Source organism: Notamacropus eugenii, chromosome 7 (assembly GCF_028372415.1).
Source record: "Notamacropus eugenii isolate mMacEug1 chromosome 7, mMacEug1.pri_v2, whole genome shotgun sequence".
Lineage (NCBI taxonomy): Eukaryota > Metazoa > Chordata > Mammalia > Diprotodontia > Macropodidae > Notamacropus > Notamacropus eugenii.
Genome location: NC_092878.1, coordinates 54,900,849 through 54,918,689, shown reverse-complemented (window position 1 = coordinate 54,918,689; position 17,841 = coordinate 54,900,849). Strand labels below are relative to the sequence as shown.

The 17,841-nt window shown below is 39.8% G+C and overlaps 1 protein-coding gene across 14 annotated transcripts in view; it reads right to left on the bottom strand.

Moving 5' to 3' along the window:
* The window catches only part of LOC140514418 (TP53-binding protein 1-like), a 130,669-nt gene that overhangs the window by 33,465 nt on the left and 79,363 nt on the right, over window positions 1–17,841 (bottom strand). For all 14 annotated transcript variants that reach the window (XR_011970594.1, XR_011970595.1, XR_011970596.1 and 11 more), the window contains 2 exons: window positions 16,112–16,204; window positions 260–770 (listed from right to left, as the gene is read on the bottom strand). Coding sequence is in view for 11 of the 14 variants with exons in the window: in XM_072624740.1 (XP_072480841.1) it covers window positions 260–770; window positions 16,112–16,204 (604 nt within the window). In the remaining 3 variants the exon portion in view is untranslated. The remainder of the gene's footprint in view (window positions 1–259; window positions 771–16,111; window positions 16,205–17,841) is intronic.

The following is a 17,841-nucleotide window of genomic DNA, read 5'->3' as shown; positions in this document are numbered from 1 at the left end:
AACCCTCTCTTTCAAGAGAAAGGAGATCTACTTAAACTCAAATACTACTCCGTTTTCCCTGTAACATTACAGATTAGTTATAGCTCTAATATCTCCCACTCCACCTCCATCTCCATTCTTGAGAGACTCCCTGGTGCTCAGTAAGAAACATAGCCCTGTACTGTCAAAGTCTCATCTTCTCCATTGACTAATACATGATTATTAACCAGTAGATCACACAGTTGAGAAGATCCCAGGGAAGGCCCAGGCCTGTTCTTACCTGGCTATGCAAAGAGTCGGTATCATCTCCTGAGACATTTGCAGGTTTCTCAGCATTCCTCCTCTCAGTCTGTACCTTAGCATCTTGTCTCCCAAGGTTCTGGTCAGCCGTGCTGGTCCCCACCTCTACTTGTTCACACGCTCCTTTCGAGGTTTGTGTTGCTACTGAAACAACAGTTGGAGCCCAAAGGGAATGTTCTGTTGTCTGGACTTCTTTGTCACTTGTGCTGGGACAAGTGCTTTCCTCTCGTGTTCCTGGGCTTGCACACAAGACTTTACCGTGTTGATCCCGACTGGTTTGGGATTCTTCCACCACATCCATCTCCACAGTGTCTCCTTTTGGACTGGATGGCACTTGTGTAACAGTCTGTTGTTGTGCGGCTGAGGGAACAGGGGCCTCAACATGAGCAGTGTGCTTGATGGGCTGTTGTTGGCATGGCCAGGGGCTAGGTTCATCCTCCATTTTTTCATCTTCCACTTCTTGAGTGCGTGGGAAATTGAACAAATCCCCCCTGAAACCAACCACACGGAGAGATCGTGTCACAAGTGAACTGGTTTGTCTGAATCAAATCCAAAAGACAAGCCTCCTTACGAGTGCTCCATACCCCCCTTCCATTCCTGTGGTGTTCCCTTAACAGCTGAAGCACACACCATTCCCATTCACCAGGTGAGATTCAAATACATAAAACAGATTCCGCAAACCCGAGTTCCAGTCTTTCCACCAAATAAGAAAATGTGAGTGCCCAGACTACTTCTACCATGTGAAATGCAGAGTGACATTATGACTGTTGTTACTGGTCATTGTGTTTAGGGAGTTTTATATCGTGATCTTAAGTAGCTGTTCCTGTGAAATAAGAATGATGAATTCACAATTACTTCAACATGACAACACTATTTTTGCAAAATGTTTTTCCATTTTTATAGACAAACTCTCAAAACTATTAGCAAAAGAAAAACAAGAAAACGGAAAAAGTTAATTTCTTATCAGTCAACAACAATGTAAGAATTTACTTTTAAAAAGAAGATAAGTCAAAGCACGATTTTTATGCACAAAGTAATGTTCCTCATACTTTGCTGAGTCTAAATGGACTTCTATCAAGTTTGCTATGGGCTCATACTTCATACGCCAATCAAGATATTTGGGGTTTTTCTTTTATTAGATGACATCGTGAAGAATGGGATGACATGGATCAAGGTCATGAAGAAAAAGCAACCACAGATGGGCTGCCATCTGTGTGGCTGAATAAAATACACTGATAAGAACATAGATCCACTAGAATATTTATGAGTTAATCAGCAGTATTTATCAGTTACTAATTCTTCTATTTTTTGCATTACTAACAAAAAATCTGATGTTTGTTTTTGGGAAAGGAGCCCAATTTAAAAGGTACAAGTTGCAGTTAAGTTACCAGCTCTCTCAGCTACAGTGGTCAAATTGAGAAGCATTGATACTAGGTGCCTAACATGTGCCAGCCACTAAGTCAAGCTCTGAGAACACAGCAAAGGCAAGAACAGTCCCTGTCCGCAAGGCATTCACATCTTGACAGGAGAAAACATGCAAAACAGCTATGTACATTCAAGATATATACAGAGTAAGTTGAGATACAGAGAAATTGTAGTTAAGTCTAGGGAGGCGGTGCAATGGACGTAGTGTTGGACATGGGAGTCAGGAGGACCCAAGTTCGAATCCTGCTTCAGACATTTACCAGATGTGTGACCTGTAAACAGGTCACCTAACCTCTCTACAGAACCTACATCATGGGATTGTCGTGAGGGTTAAATGAGATAATACATAAAGAGTTTGGCAAACCTTAAAGAACTATGTATATGGGGATGGTGGTAGCTGTGGCAACCACTTTTGAATAACTTGGCTCTTCAAAAGCTACAAAGATGCTGTTTTTTATCACTCACGGAACATTTAAACTTTCAATAAAATATTCCTTGTCCATGGTGGAGTTATCATAACAGACCATAACAGATCAAGGTCAAAATGACAAGCGCAGCTGATATAAAACTGGGATCTATGACTGGTACAAAAGTGTAGAGGGTATTAAAAAGAAACATATAGTAAAGATAGCAGAATGTAAAGCACTATCCCTGCATACATGTGTAATACTGCACTAGAGAACAAAGAGACCTCTGCTCACTATCAGGATCAATCAAATCTCCAACTGTATGGGAACACCTGTTAAACTGGAAACTAGACAGCTGATGGATACCTGGATAATGAGCACATTACTTACAGTCAGGTAAATGTAAAAACTTTCAGGGTTCTATATAAGAAGCCCATGGTTCAGCTATTAACGTAAACATCTAGATTAGGTACTATTAGCATGGGGGCTTTCAAAACAAATACTTAAAAACCAAAACGTTCCTAAAAGTTCTTTGTTAAAACAGGAGCTGAACAACAGAAAGAAATTCTCATTTTCTTGAAATAATGAAGAAAGCTATGAAATTAACTGCATATATTTAACAAAATAACAAAATTCGCTTTCTGTTTTAATTATCTGGGATGTTCTAGGTCAAAGTGTTTTGGAGTTAAAAGTAACTAGGACTGCAGGAAATTGCATTTTGGGTATATATTCACAATCTCAAATACACTAACTATGAACTTTATCTGCTTCATTTCAGCAAATAATGATCAGGAATCAATAATAACCAAAATCCTAATGAGAAAACCAAGTTTCAACATTTCCTTAATACTATTTGATATTAATAAAACATGAAAAAGAAATTAGCATATCTTAAAGCTAAACATGTTTGTTAAGATGGTAGAGGCCAAGGAGTACCGTCCTTTGGACGTCTGCTTGTCATTACAGTGGAACACGCCACCTGATCTTCCCTATTTTCAAGTAAAGCTAGATTGTAAGCACCTAATCAAGCTCAGCTCCTTGAATACAAGGCCTACGTTTCACATTTCTTTTTACTCTTCACAGTAGCTGGTACAGGACCTCGCACACAACACTCAGGAAATACCTGCTGGTTTGACGTGAAATAGAAATAGTGTAAATAATAAGTGAGAAAAGTGACCTAACTGTTTCAATAGTTGCATTCATGAGATAAAATGCCATGAAGAGAACTCTTCTTCAGTGGTTCAGTCAGCCATTTTCTTCACAGATACTTATTAAGTGGGATTCACACTGCTGTACTATTCCCTCTGGGAAGTTTGGGTACATGGTACAAGAACCATCATTAAGGAACTGCACAGAGATCCGAATCCACGTTATATTACTATTGGTTTGTTTTCTTGTTTTCGTCCTCTACATCTATTTACTTCAACGACCCATGACTATTCAACTCATCTCCCGACAGTATGAAAGACATTTATGTTTGTTTTTTGAGAGGTAGTGAATGGAGATCCACAATTATGCAAACAAATTATATTCTTGGCTTCGCTAAATGGCATAAGTAAATGGGGACATCAGTCTTAATTATTTCTGGCAGCAGCGAAGGAGACTTGAAAAGGTAAATGAAAAACCAGAAATCAGACATTAGGTACACCTGGACAATACGATATTTAAAAACAAGTGAACATCAACCAACGACTAAACACCAAGTGTAATACCTAAACTGTACAAATGGAGGCAGTAATGATTAAAAATAAAATAAAAAGTTTCCTAGTTAATGTCAAATGTAGGTTTTTGCTAATACATTAGTCGTATTTTGACTAAGATCCAAGATGCACTATTCCAACAATGGACTTCAGAGTCTGAAGTTATCTGTTCCAGGACTTAGTTATTTTGGAGAATTGCTCCTATGTATGGCAGAGTGTGTCTTTTTATATATAATAACCTTTCCCATTAATTTGCTGAGATGAGATGGAAGAATTCACATGGACTGTCCTGCTGGCATCCTGAACCCTCAGGCCATCAATTCAAATGATAACTGTCATATTCAACAATGATTCTAGTGAGCCATCAGATCAGAGGTGTAGACAAATCATTATCTAACATAACCAGTATCGCTCTAATTCTGTGCTATATTTAGGTGGGATTTGAAAAATGACATTGTCTTTAGATATCTGTATAACTTGGATAAAATACCTTTGGGACACTCAGCCCCATTCAACTATCAATTTCTCTAACACCAAAAGAATTTTTTGCATCTTAGTACAAAATACTGAAGCCACAAGATGCATGTGCCCTAAATGAACATTACAATTGAGTGCCTAATTTATACAGTGTTTTGTTTTTGTTTTTTAACAAAGGCACTGCATAGAGATTCACAGACTGAAGCTAGAACTCTTCCTGTAACTCTAATGGTATCTCACCTGCATTGCTGCATTCAGGTTTCAGGGCTTTAATATCGGAGGAAAAAAAGGCAGTAAAGACAGCGGGAGCGCCAAATGACGGTTCAAACAAGATGCCACGTCTATTGTTTTCGTGACACTTGCTGGGAGATGTTATAACAGGTTCATTAATACATTAACCTTCGTAATATTCTGATCTTATCGACTGGGAAACTAAAGCACATGAAAATCAACGAATTCACGTAGGATTCTCCAAGTAAATTAATACTGGAATTATCAAAAATAAGTAAGCTCTTTAACAGCCTCACGGTTTAGCCACATAGACATACTCACCTAAATCTCGGTGTTTAGGAATTCTTAAAGTTGACTTAAAGAAACTATGAAAGCTAATGAAGATATCAATATATATGAGAAAAGATTTTCTGCTCATTAAGTATTAGATTCTCGTCCTAAAGAATATTCTTCCTCGTGTTCTTCTATCCTTAAACATAAGTTCATGACTTCCTAACATTCTTCTACTGCGAACATCTGTGCGGTGTCTAGTCTCTCATGCCTGCCTATTGCTGTCAACACCACCATCCTCTCAAGTCATCCTCAATTTCTCACACTCATACTTAACACACAAGGTCATGATCTTAGATAACTCCCGTCATCTGCCCCCTTTGCTTCTACACGTGTACTGCTGAACAAATGTGTAGAAAATCACACGTGCAATCATTTTGGTTGAGTACACTAAAAATTTATGTTACACAACCTCAGCTGGGCCCTGACTGCTGTTATGCAAATTATTCTTTAACTTTCTTATCAATACACTATCTCACTCTTCGCAGCTCTTCCAAATCTTTTCAACCTTCCTCAGATCTCCCATGGCTTCCCCTTTCCCCGCACCCCTAATTGAGAAATTTGCCTCATATTTTCCAGAAAAAACTGGAGTTCACACCAATCCCTCATCCTCATCTCCTATCACTCAGATGTTTTCTACCACTATCTCCCCCTTCGCTGCTATCTCACGTGAAGAAGTGGCTTTACTCCTTACCATGACTAACACCATCTACTCACTCAAGCGATCCTATTCTGTATCATCTCTTTTAACAGGTTGCATCCTTTCTCAGTCTACTGGCTCCTTTCCTACTGTCTAAAAACATGCCAGGTCTCCCCTCATCCTGAAAAAAATCCTCACTTGATCTTTTCATCCTTGATAAATATCATCCTATAATTTCTGCCCTTTAAGGCTAAACTCCTTGAAAAGATCATAGCCAATAGGTGCCTCTACTTCATGTCCTCTCATTCTTAATGGCTTACAATATAGTTTCCAACCTCATCATTACAGTAAAACTGCTCCATTGAAAGTTACAATCAATCTCTTCATTGCCAAATCCAATGGCTTTTTCTCAATTCTCCTTCTCCTAGATCTTTCTGCAGCCTTTGACACTGTTGAACACTCTCTCCTTCTTGATACTTTCTTCTCCCTAGGTTTTTGGGATACCACTCTTTCCTGCTTCTCTTACCTATCTGACCAACTCTTTCTCAAGCTCCTTTGCTGGATCCTCTTCTAGATCAAACTCAGACTGTAGGTGTCCCATAGGGTTCTTGGGCCTTCTTCCATTCTCCCTCTATACTACTTCACCAGTTGATCTCATTAACTCTCATGGACTTAATTATCATCTCTATACAGATTATTTCCAAATCTACCTATCCTGTCATAACCTCTTTGCTGATCTCTAATCTCGCAGCTCCAACTGCCTTACAGACATCTCAAATTGGCTATTCAGTAGACATCTTAAACTAAACACATCTAAAACCAAACTCATCATCTTTCCCTCCAACTCCTCCCCACTCCAAATTTCCTATTACTGTCAAGGGCAGCATCTAGTAATCATCCTGGAATCCTCACTATTTTTCTCCCCTGTCCTCTCCCACGACCAAACTGTGGCCACAGCCTGTCGATTTCACCTTTGCAACATCTCTCAAATACGCCCCCTTCTCTTCTCCTGCCACGGCCAACACCCTGGTGCAGGCCCCCATCGTCTAATGCCTGGATTATTGTGGGTCAGCTTGTCTCAAGTCTCTCCTCACTTCAATCCATTCTCTAACTGGCCACTAAAATGATTTTTTCCAAAGCACAGGTCTGACCATATCACTCCCCTTTCCCTCCCACCCTCATGCCTCTTCCCCCACCTCAAGGAGGTTCCCTATTACCCCCAGGATCAAATACAAAATCCTCTGTTGGATATTCAAAGCTCTTCATAACTCACCATTTTTCTAGTCTCATACCTCACTCTGTTCACATATTCTTCAATCCTAGTTCCACAAACAAGACATTCCCTATCTCTCAGATCTAGGTATTTTGCTCTCCCTTCTCATGTCTACCCAAGGTTTCCTTCACTTCCTTCAAGTCTCAAATAAAATCTCATCTTCCAAAGAATCTCTCATTCTAATGCCTTCCCTCTCTGATGCCCTTTTTATCCTGCATACAGCTTGCTTGTAAGGGGGCAGCCGGGTGGTGCAGTGGATAGAGCACCAGTGCAGGAGTCAGGAGGACCTGAGTTCAAATCTCACCTCAGACACTGGACACTCACTAGCTGTGTGACCTTGGGCAAGTCACTTAACCCCAATTGCCTCATACTGGGTCATCTCCAGTCATTCTGATGAATATCTGGTCACTGGATTCAGACAGCTCTGGAGAAGTGAGGCTGGTGACCTGCACAGCCCTCCCTCACTCAAAACAAAGTCAAGTGCAAGTCATGTCATTATTTCTCTGATGGCATGGTCTTCTTCACAACGAAGGACAAACACACAGCTTCCTTGTACGTATCTGTCTGCTTGCTGTTTACATTACATTGTAAGGGCCTCGAGGGCACAGACTTTCTTTTGCCTTTTTGTATATTCCCAGCGATTAGCACAGTGCTTGGTACCTAAAAAGGCACTTGGTACTTACTGACTGACACGTATTCAAGTCATTACCTCACACTCTTGCAAAAGCCACTGTCAGTAACCCTAGCACAAGTTTCTCCCCTTCCAGTCTATCCTCCACTCAGCTGATCTTTCTAAAGGACAAAACTGACTACATCAGTTTCCTACTTAATATTTTCTAGTGGCTCCCTATTACTGCCTACAAGATGCCACAAAAATCTGGTGTCTAGTTTTTAAAGCCCTCCACAGCCTAACCAGCGCCTTCCTAGACTTGCAGGATACATGTATCCTTCTTCACATATTCAAGCACACTGTGACACTGGTCTCCTTGTTTTTCCTCAGACATGACACAATCTTGACGCTATGCCTTCTCAACAGCGTTCCTGCTTGCCTAGAATGTTCTCCTGTCTCACTTCTGTGTACTGGTTTACGTGGCCTCCTTTAAGTCTCTGCTCAGGCCCCATCTTCTTCAAAAGGACTTTCCTGGTCTCCTTCTCCTTCCCTCTGTCACCCACTCTAGTGCATTCCCTCCCATCTACACTGTGTGCGTAGATATACACATACGTACTTGTGCATATACATTCATACACGTTATACACACATAGTTGTTTTAATATTGTCTTTTCCAGTACAATGTGAACTCTTAGTAGGCATGAATTGTATTTTTTGTCGTCCTTTATAATCCCAAAGATCAGCACAGTGCCCAGTACATATTCAGTGCTTAATAAATGCTTATTAATGATGATGATTCAAACTGCAATTTCTTTTTGATAAGTACTACTATGTTAATTTCATTTTTCAGGCTCAAAAACTGAGCTCTCCAGTGGTAAAATTAGACAAAGCGAAATTCCATACTTGTGAATTTTTAGTAAAAACTAGACATACACTCTGAATGCTATAAAAATGGACAGTTTTTTTCAAAGCAAGTAATCCTGCCACCACTTAAAGAGACAGAGACAGATGCAGGGTGACAGAATGTTTCTGAAGGATAAGAAACAAATCCCAGCAAAACCAAATGTACTGTTCTGAGGAATAAGACTCTCGGAAGTATTCCTACTTGAAATCAAAGGATGCAGAACATACACGTCTCTGAAGATACTATAAAACAAACAAAAAAAATCTAGAGGAGCTAAAAGCAATGAAAACATATTCATTTCAATGCTCACATAGCAGCTCTAGTTTCAGTAACCAAACAATCAAAAATATAGCATCCAAATGAATTCTCTACTTTCTGGGGAGGATGGCCTAGAATGAGACGTTGAATGTTCACATGATTCTTCAAGTTTTTTATACCTGAGTTGCTGGGTACTTCTTTTTCAAAGAAAGGCACTATATAAGAGAGAGGATACAATAACTAATTGAATTAAATCTATATTTAAGTCCTCATTTGGGCTAGTTCCCATGAAGGATACAAATACAAACAAATTATTTTCTGTGAACGCAGAGCGCTTAAAATCAAGTAGGGGAAATAAGGGATGTACACAATCATAATGAAAACAAAATGTGATAAGGAGAACTTCAGGCAAAATGTTAGAGGAGCAAAGTAGAAGGAAAAATTTTTATAGCTGGGGATCAAGAAGACTTCGTAGAAAAGATGGCATGTGAACTAGACTCCCAAGAAAGGATAAAACTGTGATGGGTGGGAATGCGAGAAAGGGAGAAATTTCAATTAGGCCAGCTTGATTGCAATACAGGGTTCAATAAGACAATAGTGATAGGTTGGGAATAAAAAGTCAAGGACCTCTAATGCTTTAATACGAAGTCTATGACTTGTTCTATGAATAATTAATTCTTGTAAAAGGTTTCTGAACAGAGGAATGACAATTAGAACCATGCCTTGGATCTGCTATCACCGGGCTAAAGGAGGTAAGTAGGGAAGGGCTAAGGAGGCCGTTATAACAGCGCAGGGCCATGGTACAAAGAACCTTCGATGGAATGGAAAGCAAGATGATGCAGACACAGAACTGAGAGGAACTGACAAAATGATAGGTTGTGGATGAGCAGAAGGAATCACAGAACCTGAGCTGGAAGACACTTCTCAGCAATCATTTAGGAGACCAACCCAAGTCTGAAAATAATTCTCTTTATAACATACTTGGCAAATGATCATTCAGTTTTTGCTTAATGATCTCTAATAAGAGGAAACATACTACTGTGTTCGAAGACAGTCCATATTATTAAATAATTTTTATTTTCTAGTTTAAATCTCATTTTTTTGGGGGGGGGGGGGGGAGCAACATCTACACATTGTCCCTAGGTAGTTCTACTTTCTGGGCTAAATAGAACAAGTCCCATACAGCTTAACAGTGCAAATGCTTCAAATATTCGAAGACACTTATCATGTCCTCCGTGAGTCTCCTCTTTTCCAAGGTAAACATCCTCAGTCCCCTCAACTGATATGGTGCCCATAAGTTTATTAATAGGGGTAGGGACTGTTTCTATGGTTTCACTAGTTCAGGCAACTGCCAGGAAAGGAAAATGCTTTGAACTACATAAATCTGCATCTTCTCCGTGATTTACAGTCTTCACAAAATGGTCTAGAGCATTAAAAGAGTGATTTGCCCAGGGTCCACAGAGGTGGTCTTAAACCCTGTTATTCCTGGTTTCAAGGCTAGTTCACTATCCAGTATGCTAAAAATATTTCTCAGTTTACCAACATCCTTCCAAAAACATGACACTCATATTTGAACACATTATTTCTAAATGTAGGCTGATGACCAGAAGAGAGGACAACAGGACTCTAACTCCTTACTTTTAGAAATGGCATCTCTTTTAATGAAGTCTAAGACTCCATTAATTTTCATGGCTTTTATGTCACACTGCTGAATCATACTGTAGTTTTTTGAATCCTCTTACGAAGTGGGAAAAATGAGGGATGACACATAGAGAGCCAGACTGCTCCATTGGAATCCTCAAGATGTAGGGACCAAGGGAAGAATGCCTCCAGAATGTGGGATAGAACTCCTATGGTGAAATTCTAGGAGGACTTGGATAAAAATAGGCAAACATGAATAGGTTGAGATATGAAGTGAAGGAACTCCCAAACTGATGACATCACAGGTCTATTTAAATATCTAAGAATACTGATTAAGAGTAAGACTCCTAGATATTTTTTTGATGAACTGGTATCTAGCCATGTCTCCTCCATCTTGGACCTAAGAAGCTGAGAGTAAGACGTGGTATTTGGTCCTATTACACTTCCTCTTATAATTTTAGCTCTTGACCCTTCTTCAGTGTATCCCTTCTGATGCAAAGTATATTGAACAGAACCAGGAGAACATTGTCCACAGTAACAGCAACGTTGTACGATGATCAGCTGGTATGACGTAGCTATTCTCAGCAGGACAATGACAATTCCTAATGATTTATGATGAAAAATGCTATCCATCTCCAGAGAAAAAACTGATGGAGTCTGAATGCAGACCGAAGCATGCTTATTTCCAGCATGAATTTTCTTGTTTTCTAGTATGATACACTAATATGGAAACATGCTTTGCATGACTGTTCACGCATAACCATTATCAAATCGCTTGCCTCCTCAATGAAGGGGGTGGAGAGGGAGAGAGGCAGAGAACTTGAAACTCAAAACTTTAAAAAACGAATGAAGACTTGTATAAAATGATGTAAAGAAAACAAGACCCGAACAACTTATACAATGAAAACATTACCATACGGACAAACAACTCTGACAGACTTACGGATTCAGATCAACGCAATGACCAGCCACGACTCCAGAGAACTAATAATGAAACACAAGCAGTGAAGGGTGAACAGGCGAAAGGCTCCAAGTGCGCGAGGAAACACACCCGTGTTCTCCCCTTCTGCGGGCCGTGCCTAATTCATCTGCTTTGTTTATCTCGTTCTGCAGCTCATTTTTAAGGGGGATGTTAATTTCATTCTCAAGAGGAATGGGGGAAGAAGGAGAGGGGAAACCGGCAGGACGTGGATTTTTGCTGAATCAAAAAAATAAATTTAATTTTAAAAAGACAGAAAAGCAACTTCAAAGAAATAAAAGAGTCTATTTATAGGGGTTAGCAGGCAAGGTAGGTAAAAGGATGGATAATGGCCATCTATGACAGCTAGCAAGATAAGACTTCACAGGTCAGACAGAATAACGACAGGCAAAGGATTTGGATTTTACCTGAGAGTAGATTAAGCTTTATTATCCTGAGTCTCTTTAACCTTGGTGGGGCTCTAATGTGTGGCAGGAGACAGCTGGGTGGTCTTCTAAAGGGTAGTTATGGGCTTTGTCCCTTATGGCTTTCAGCTGGTAGCCATTATATAAGATTGAAGCAGCTAGGTGGTGCAGTGGATAGAGCACCAGTGTAGGAGTCAGGAGGACCTGAGTTCAAATCTCACCTCAGTAACTGGACACTCACTAGCTGTGTGACCTTGGGCAAGTCACTTAACCCCAATTGCCTCATCCTGGGTCATCTCCAGTCATCCTGATGAATAGCTGGTCACTGGACTCAGATGGCTCCAGAGGAAAAGTGAGGCTGGTGACCTGCACAGCCCTCCCTCACTCAAAACAAAGTCATTATTTCTCTGATAGCACGGTCTTCTTTGGAAACGAAGGATGAACACACACTGGCTATCTGATCAGGACAGAAGTTCTCAGATACAGTTATAGGTCACAGTTTTTCAAACTATGGAGTTAACCTTCTTGGGAAAGCACAAGACCCTCCGGAGGGTAGGGGCATGAAGCAAATGCCAAAAGTTATTGAATTTGTCCAAGTACAACTACTTTACAAATACACGCATCCCAAGAGATCATAAAAATGGGAAAGGGTCCCACATGTACAAAAATATTTATAGCAGCACTCTTTGTAGTTGCCAAAAACTGGAAGTCAAGGGGATGTCCATCAATTGGGGAATGGCTGAATAAATTATGGTATATGAATGTAATGGAGTACTATTGTGCCATAAGAAATGATGAACAAGAAGACTTCAGAGAGGCCTGGAAGGACTTATATGACCTGATGCTGAGTGAAAGGAGCAGAACCAGGAGAACTTTGTGCACAGCAACGACCACAGTGTGCGAGAGTTTTTTCTGGTAGACTTGGAATTTCGTAATAACGCAAGAACTTCTTAAAAAAAAAAAAATTCCAGTGGTGGTTCTCAAGGCAAAATGCCTTCCACACTCAGAGAAAGAAATATGGAAGTCATTCGCAGAATGTAGCAGATCATGTTTGTGTATGTGTATGTTTTTGTGTATCATGTTTTGATTTGTGATATGATTTCTTTCATTTATTTTAGTCTGACTACATAGCATGACTATGGTGAAAATATACTCAATAGGAAAGTATATGTAGAACCTATACAGAATTGTATGCAGTCGTGGGGAGGGAGGGGGGTAGTGGGGGTAGGTGTGGGGGGATAAAATCTCAATTGTATGGCAGTGATTGTTAAACATTAAAAAATAAAAAAATAAAAAACAAATACACACACCCTTTTCAATGAAAATAAAGTTCAAGTGAAAATCAATAAAAACAATTCACTAACATTCAGACCCACTCCAACCGACAGTAAATGCACTGAAGTGATTACATAAAATGATACTGGCAAACCAGACCAAATTGGGGTTAGTGTCTGTCAGATCTTGACAGAGGCTTGGCAGATCTCCCACGTGCACTGCCAACAGATAAAGGATGACGATACATAAGAGCTGTGTCACTGTGCTGGTTGCTGTACACGAACTTTGAAGGTATAATGTTAAGTTAAATCAACTACATGTAAAAATGAAAAGTTTCATAATATTAAAAAAAAGTTTATGGAGACTGAGCCGTGTCAAAATGAATCTGGCTCTCTGACAGCAAGGTTAACAATACCAATGTGCTACACCTACACACGTTTGGAACACTGCCTCAGCAAATCATTAATCAACAACCACTTGTTAAGCATCACTACAAGCTATTCATTATATGAGACAGTTGGGACACCCGTACAAAGGATGAAAACAACTCTTCCTGCAAAGAGTTTGCCTTCTAAAGAGGAGACAGTGGAGAGTATCTCAAAAGGCTTAGTGCAGTTTCAAGCTACAAAAGCTCAAAACTGCACTAAGACTTTTGGGATACCTGGTACATATAAGTATCCAAAGCATAAATATAAAATGAACAAAAGCAAATATATAAAAATTAATTAAATGTAAGGTTTGGGAAAGAGAGAATTAGTAGTTGGGGAGATCAGGAAAAGCTTCATACAGAAAGGAGTGCATGAGCTGCATCTCATAGAAAAAGGACTCCCTGAGGCAAAGGTGAGAAGAGAATGCATTCCAGGTATGAAAAATATCTAATGTAAAAAAGGAACAGAGATGGGGGATGAAATATCATTTGGACTGTAGAGTACAGGAAGGAAGAGTGAAGTCCACTGAAGCTGGAAAGACAGATTGGGACCAGGCTGTAAAGGGCTTTAAAAATTAAATAGGGTTCCCCAATTAATAAATGGTCAAAGGACGTGAACAGGCAGTCTTCAGAGGAAGAAATTAAAGCTATCTATAGTCATATGAAAAAATGCTCTAAATCACTATTGATCAGAGAAATGCAAATCAAAACAGTTCTGAGATACCACATCACATCTATCAGATTGGCTAACTTGACAGAACAGGAAGATGATAAATGGTGGAGCAGATGTGGGAGAGCTGGAACACTAATTCATTGTTGGTGGAGCTGTGAGCTGATCCAACCATTCTGGAGAGCAGTTTGGAACTATGCCCAAAGGGCTACAAAAATGTGCATACCCTTTGACCTAACAATATCACTTCTAGGACTGTATCCCAAAGAGATCATAAAAATGGGAAAGATTCCCACATGTACAAAAATATTTATAGCAGCTCTCTCTGAGGTGGCCAAAAACTGGAAATCAAGGGGATGTCCATCAATTGGGGAATGGCTGAACAAATTGTGGTGTATGAATGTAACGGAATACTATTGTGCTATGAGAAATGATGAACCGAAAGACTACAGAGAGGCCTGGAAAGATTTATATGAACTGACACTGAGTGAAAGCAGCAGAACCGGGAGAACTTTGTATATAGTAAAAACCACAGCGTGTGAGGAATTTTTCTGATAGACTTAGCCCTTCACAGCAATGTAAGACCTAAAACATTCCCAAAGGACTCGAGGCAAAATGCCATCCACATCCAAAAAAGAATTATAGAATTGGAATGCAGAACGAAGCAGAATATTTTCTCTTGTGTTATGTTTTGTTTTGCTTTGTTTTCTCATTCATTTTAATTCCCCTATGCAACATGACTAATGTAAAAATCTGCTTAACAACAACGTATATATAGAAACCATATAAGATTGCATGGCATCTTGGGAAGGAAGGGGAAAGGGAGGGGGAGAAAAATCTAAGACTCATGGAAGTGATTGTAGAAAACTAAAAATAAATAAATTTTAAAAACAAATTATAAGAAACTAAACAGGGGTTTATATTTGCTCTTAGAAGCAAGACACCTGAAAAAGTAGGGGAATTACAATCAGATCTGAGCTTAAGAAAAATTACTTTCGCATCAGTGTGCACAGGACGCACTGGAATGGAGAAAAGAAAGACTTGGGCCACAGAAGCCAGGATGTTATTGACAAGATGTGACAAATGGTTGGTTATGTGAGGCGAATAAAGGTAAGAAAGTTCAGAATAATGTTGAGGTTACAAACCTAGAAGACAGAAAAGATGATAGTATCGTCAAAAAAAAAAGAGGGAAGTTTGGAAAAAGGGGATGGGTTTGGGAGTTCAGTTTTGGACATGCTGAATTTGAGGTGTCAATGAGATATCCAGTCGGAAATGTCCAATATACAACTGGTAACGTGGGACTGAAACTCAGGGGAAAGACTGGGGCTGGATATGTAGTTCTGGCAGTCATCTATATATGGATGATAGTTAAACCCATGGGAATTAATGAAGTTACCAAAAGAAAAAGTACAGGAGGAAAAGGAAAAAGGAGCTAGGACAGAAGTTTGGGGAACCCCCATAGGTAAGACAGGAAAGGAAACTGAGGAGTGGTCAGACAGGTGGGAGGAGAACCAGCAGAGTGTGGTATCATGAAAACCCATACAGAACACAGTATCCAGCAGGAAAGGGTGATCAATAACGTCAAGTGCAGCAGAGGTCAAGGATAAGGACAGAGACGACCTTCAGATCTGGCAACTAAGAGATTTCTGGTAACTTTAGAGACAGCAGTTTTATGTGAGTGATGAGGTCAAAAGTCAGATTTCAAGGAGTTAAAGTGAGAGGACAGCAAATCGAGGCACCAAGTACAGACAGCTTTTTCAAAGAATTTCACTGAGAAAGGGAAAAGAAATATAGGATGAAAGCTTGAGGGATGGGAGAGAATAGGGAAAGTTTTTTTAAGGATGTGGGTATAGATTTAAGCATGTTGAAAAGCAGGAGGTAAGGAAAAATAGGGAGAGGTTGAATATTCAATAGAGAGAGGAAGACTGAGAATGCCACCTTCTGGAGAAGACAGAACAAAAGATGGGAACAGATGTAAATATAAAGGCCACAGGAAAAAGAAAGGGCCCTTTCTTTTTCAAAGATCATTTTTGAAATAAACAGGATTCAGTCTGGCTTAAATATGCCACAGTCAAATGAAAAACTAAATTGGAAACCACAAAGAGAGAACATAGCAGTTTCTGGCAGCAATCAATTTATGACTTAATATGGGAGCAAAGATATTATGAAAATAATGCTTACCTGATAAGATCTGATGGGGTATCACGGCCTTTGGCTTCATCATCCTGCCGGACTTCACAGACACGGCTAAACACAGACACTGTCTTCTGAGAACTAAGGATAACAGAGTAAAGCGATAAGTCTACATTTGTTTGGCGAGAATAAACAACTTTCAATCAGACAACAAGCTTTTACTAAGTGATGACTGTATCAAGCACTGTGCTACATAACAGAAATATCTCTCAGGCACCGCAGGTAAATAACCTTCCTTCACATTTCTTCTCCCATAATTCTTCCCTTGACCCAAGATGCAGCTTTCTTACATGCCTAATGCAGCCTAAGAAAATCTGCATGAGGAAAGTCATCAGGAACAATAACATAATCCCACAATCCCTAGCCCCATGCTATCATCCAACAGCATTTCTGTCCCACTGCAGTGCTCAGCTCTTACTGGCACCATATAATCTTACAAATGGACGAAAATAGCAACACTTCTTCTTGTGTAGGCAGAAGACAGAATGATCCTTCTTCTAAACATAACCTTACGAGAGCTACTGTGTACAGAAACACAGAAACAAAAAAAGAAGCTCAAGTACTCCTGTGTTCAATCTATTTGTAAAGAAACCATATCCCACAATCTAGTTTTTCCTACAGATCAAGATTTTCATCTGTTTGGGTATGCTTTTAAAACAAGATAAACATATACTAATACCATCACCAATAACGCATATTAACAACCACTTCCTTTCATTCCAATCTCTTCCTTTGTTACACTCCCACCCTTGCTCTCTGTCCCACACTCTAAGGTTTTCTCTAACTTTAGAAATAAATTAAATTGTACATGCAGACCAACAATAAGCGACATCTGGAATACAATACCACAACTACAGAGTAAAACAAATGTTTTTTTCTCCACTGTAAGACTATAGATTTATAAAGGGTATTTAGCAGAAAATTCTAAAGTAACATATAAACCACACCCAGAAACATTAAGTTCATTTTACAGGAAGAGATATTAAGTCCAGAGTGATGAAATTCTTTTTTCCAGAATATGTAGTAAACAAGAGGTAGGAACAGGATTGTATCAAAGAACTTGCTCTGTCATGCTTTAAGCAGTGCTACTGGAATTTAATGTTCAGTAGTATTATAGTCAGTAGCAGATGAGACTTTTATACCCTCCGATAGCCACCAGATGGCAAAGCTCTACTACACAGGCTGGAATCTAAAGATACTGTCACCCTCAAGGCATCATAGCAAGAAAGAGCCAAGACCACACGACGCTCCACCACCACCACCACCACCACCACCACCACAACCACAACCCAGCACAACACAGCTATCAGTCTGGGACACTAACTCCAACGATCTTCTCTAAGAGCCAACAATAACAAGATCAAGAACGATACACCACCAAACTGCAGTTAGTTTGGGACACTCACTAGAAATGATCTCATATGATGTGTGTTCGTCCTTCGTTGCCAAAGAAGACCACGCCATCAGAGAGATAATGACATGACTTGTACTGGACTTTGTTTTGAGCGAGGGAGGCCTGTGCAGGTCACCAGCCTCACTTCTCCTCCAGAGCCATCTGAATCCAGTGACCAGATATTCATCAGGATGACTGGAGATGACCCAGGATGAGGCAATTGGTCAAGGTCACACAGCTAGTGAGTGTCCAGTGTCTGAGGTGAGATTTGAACTCAGGTCCTCCTGACTCCTGCACTGGTGCTCTATCCACTGCACCACCTAGC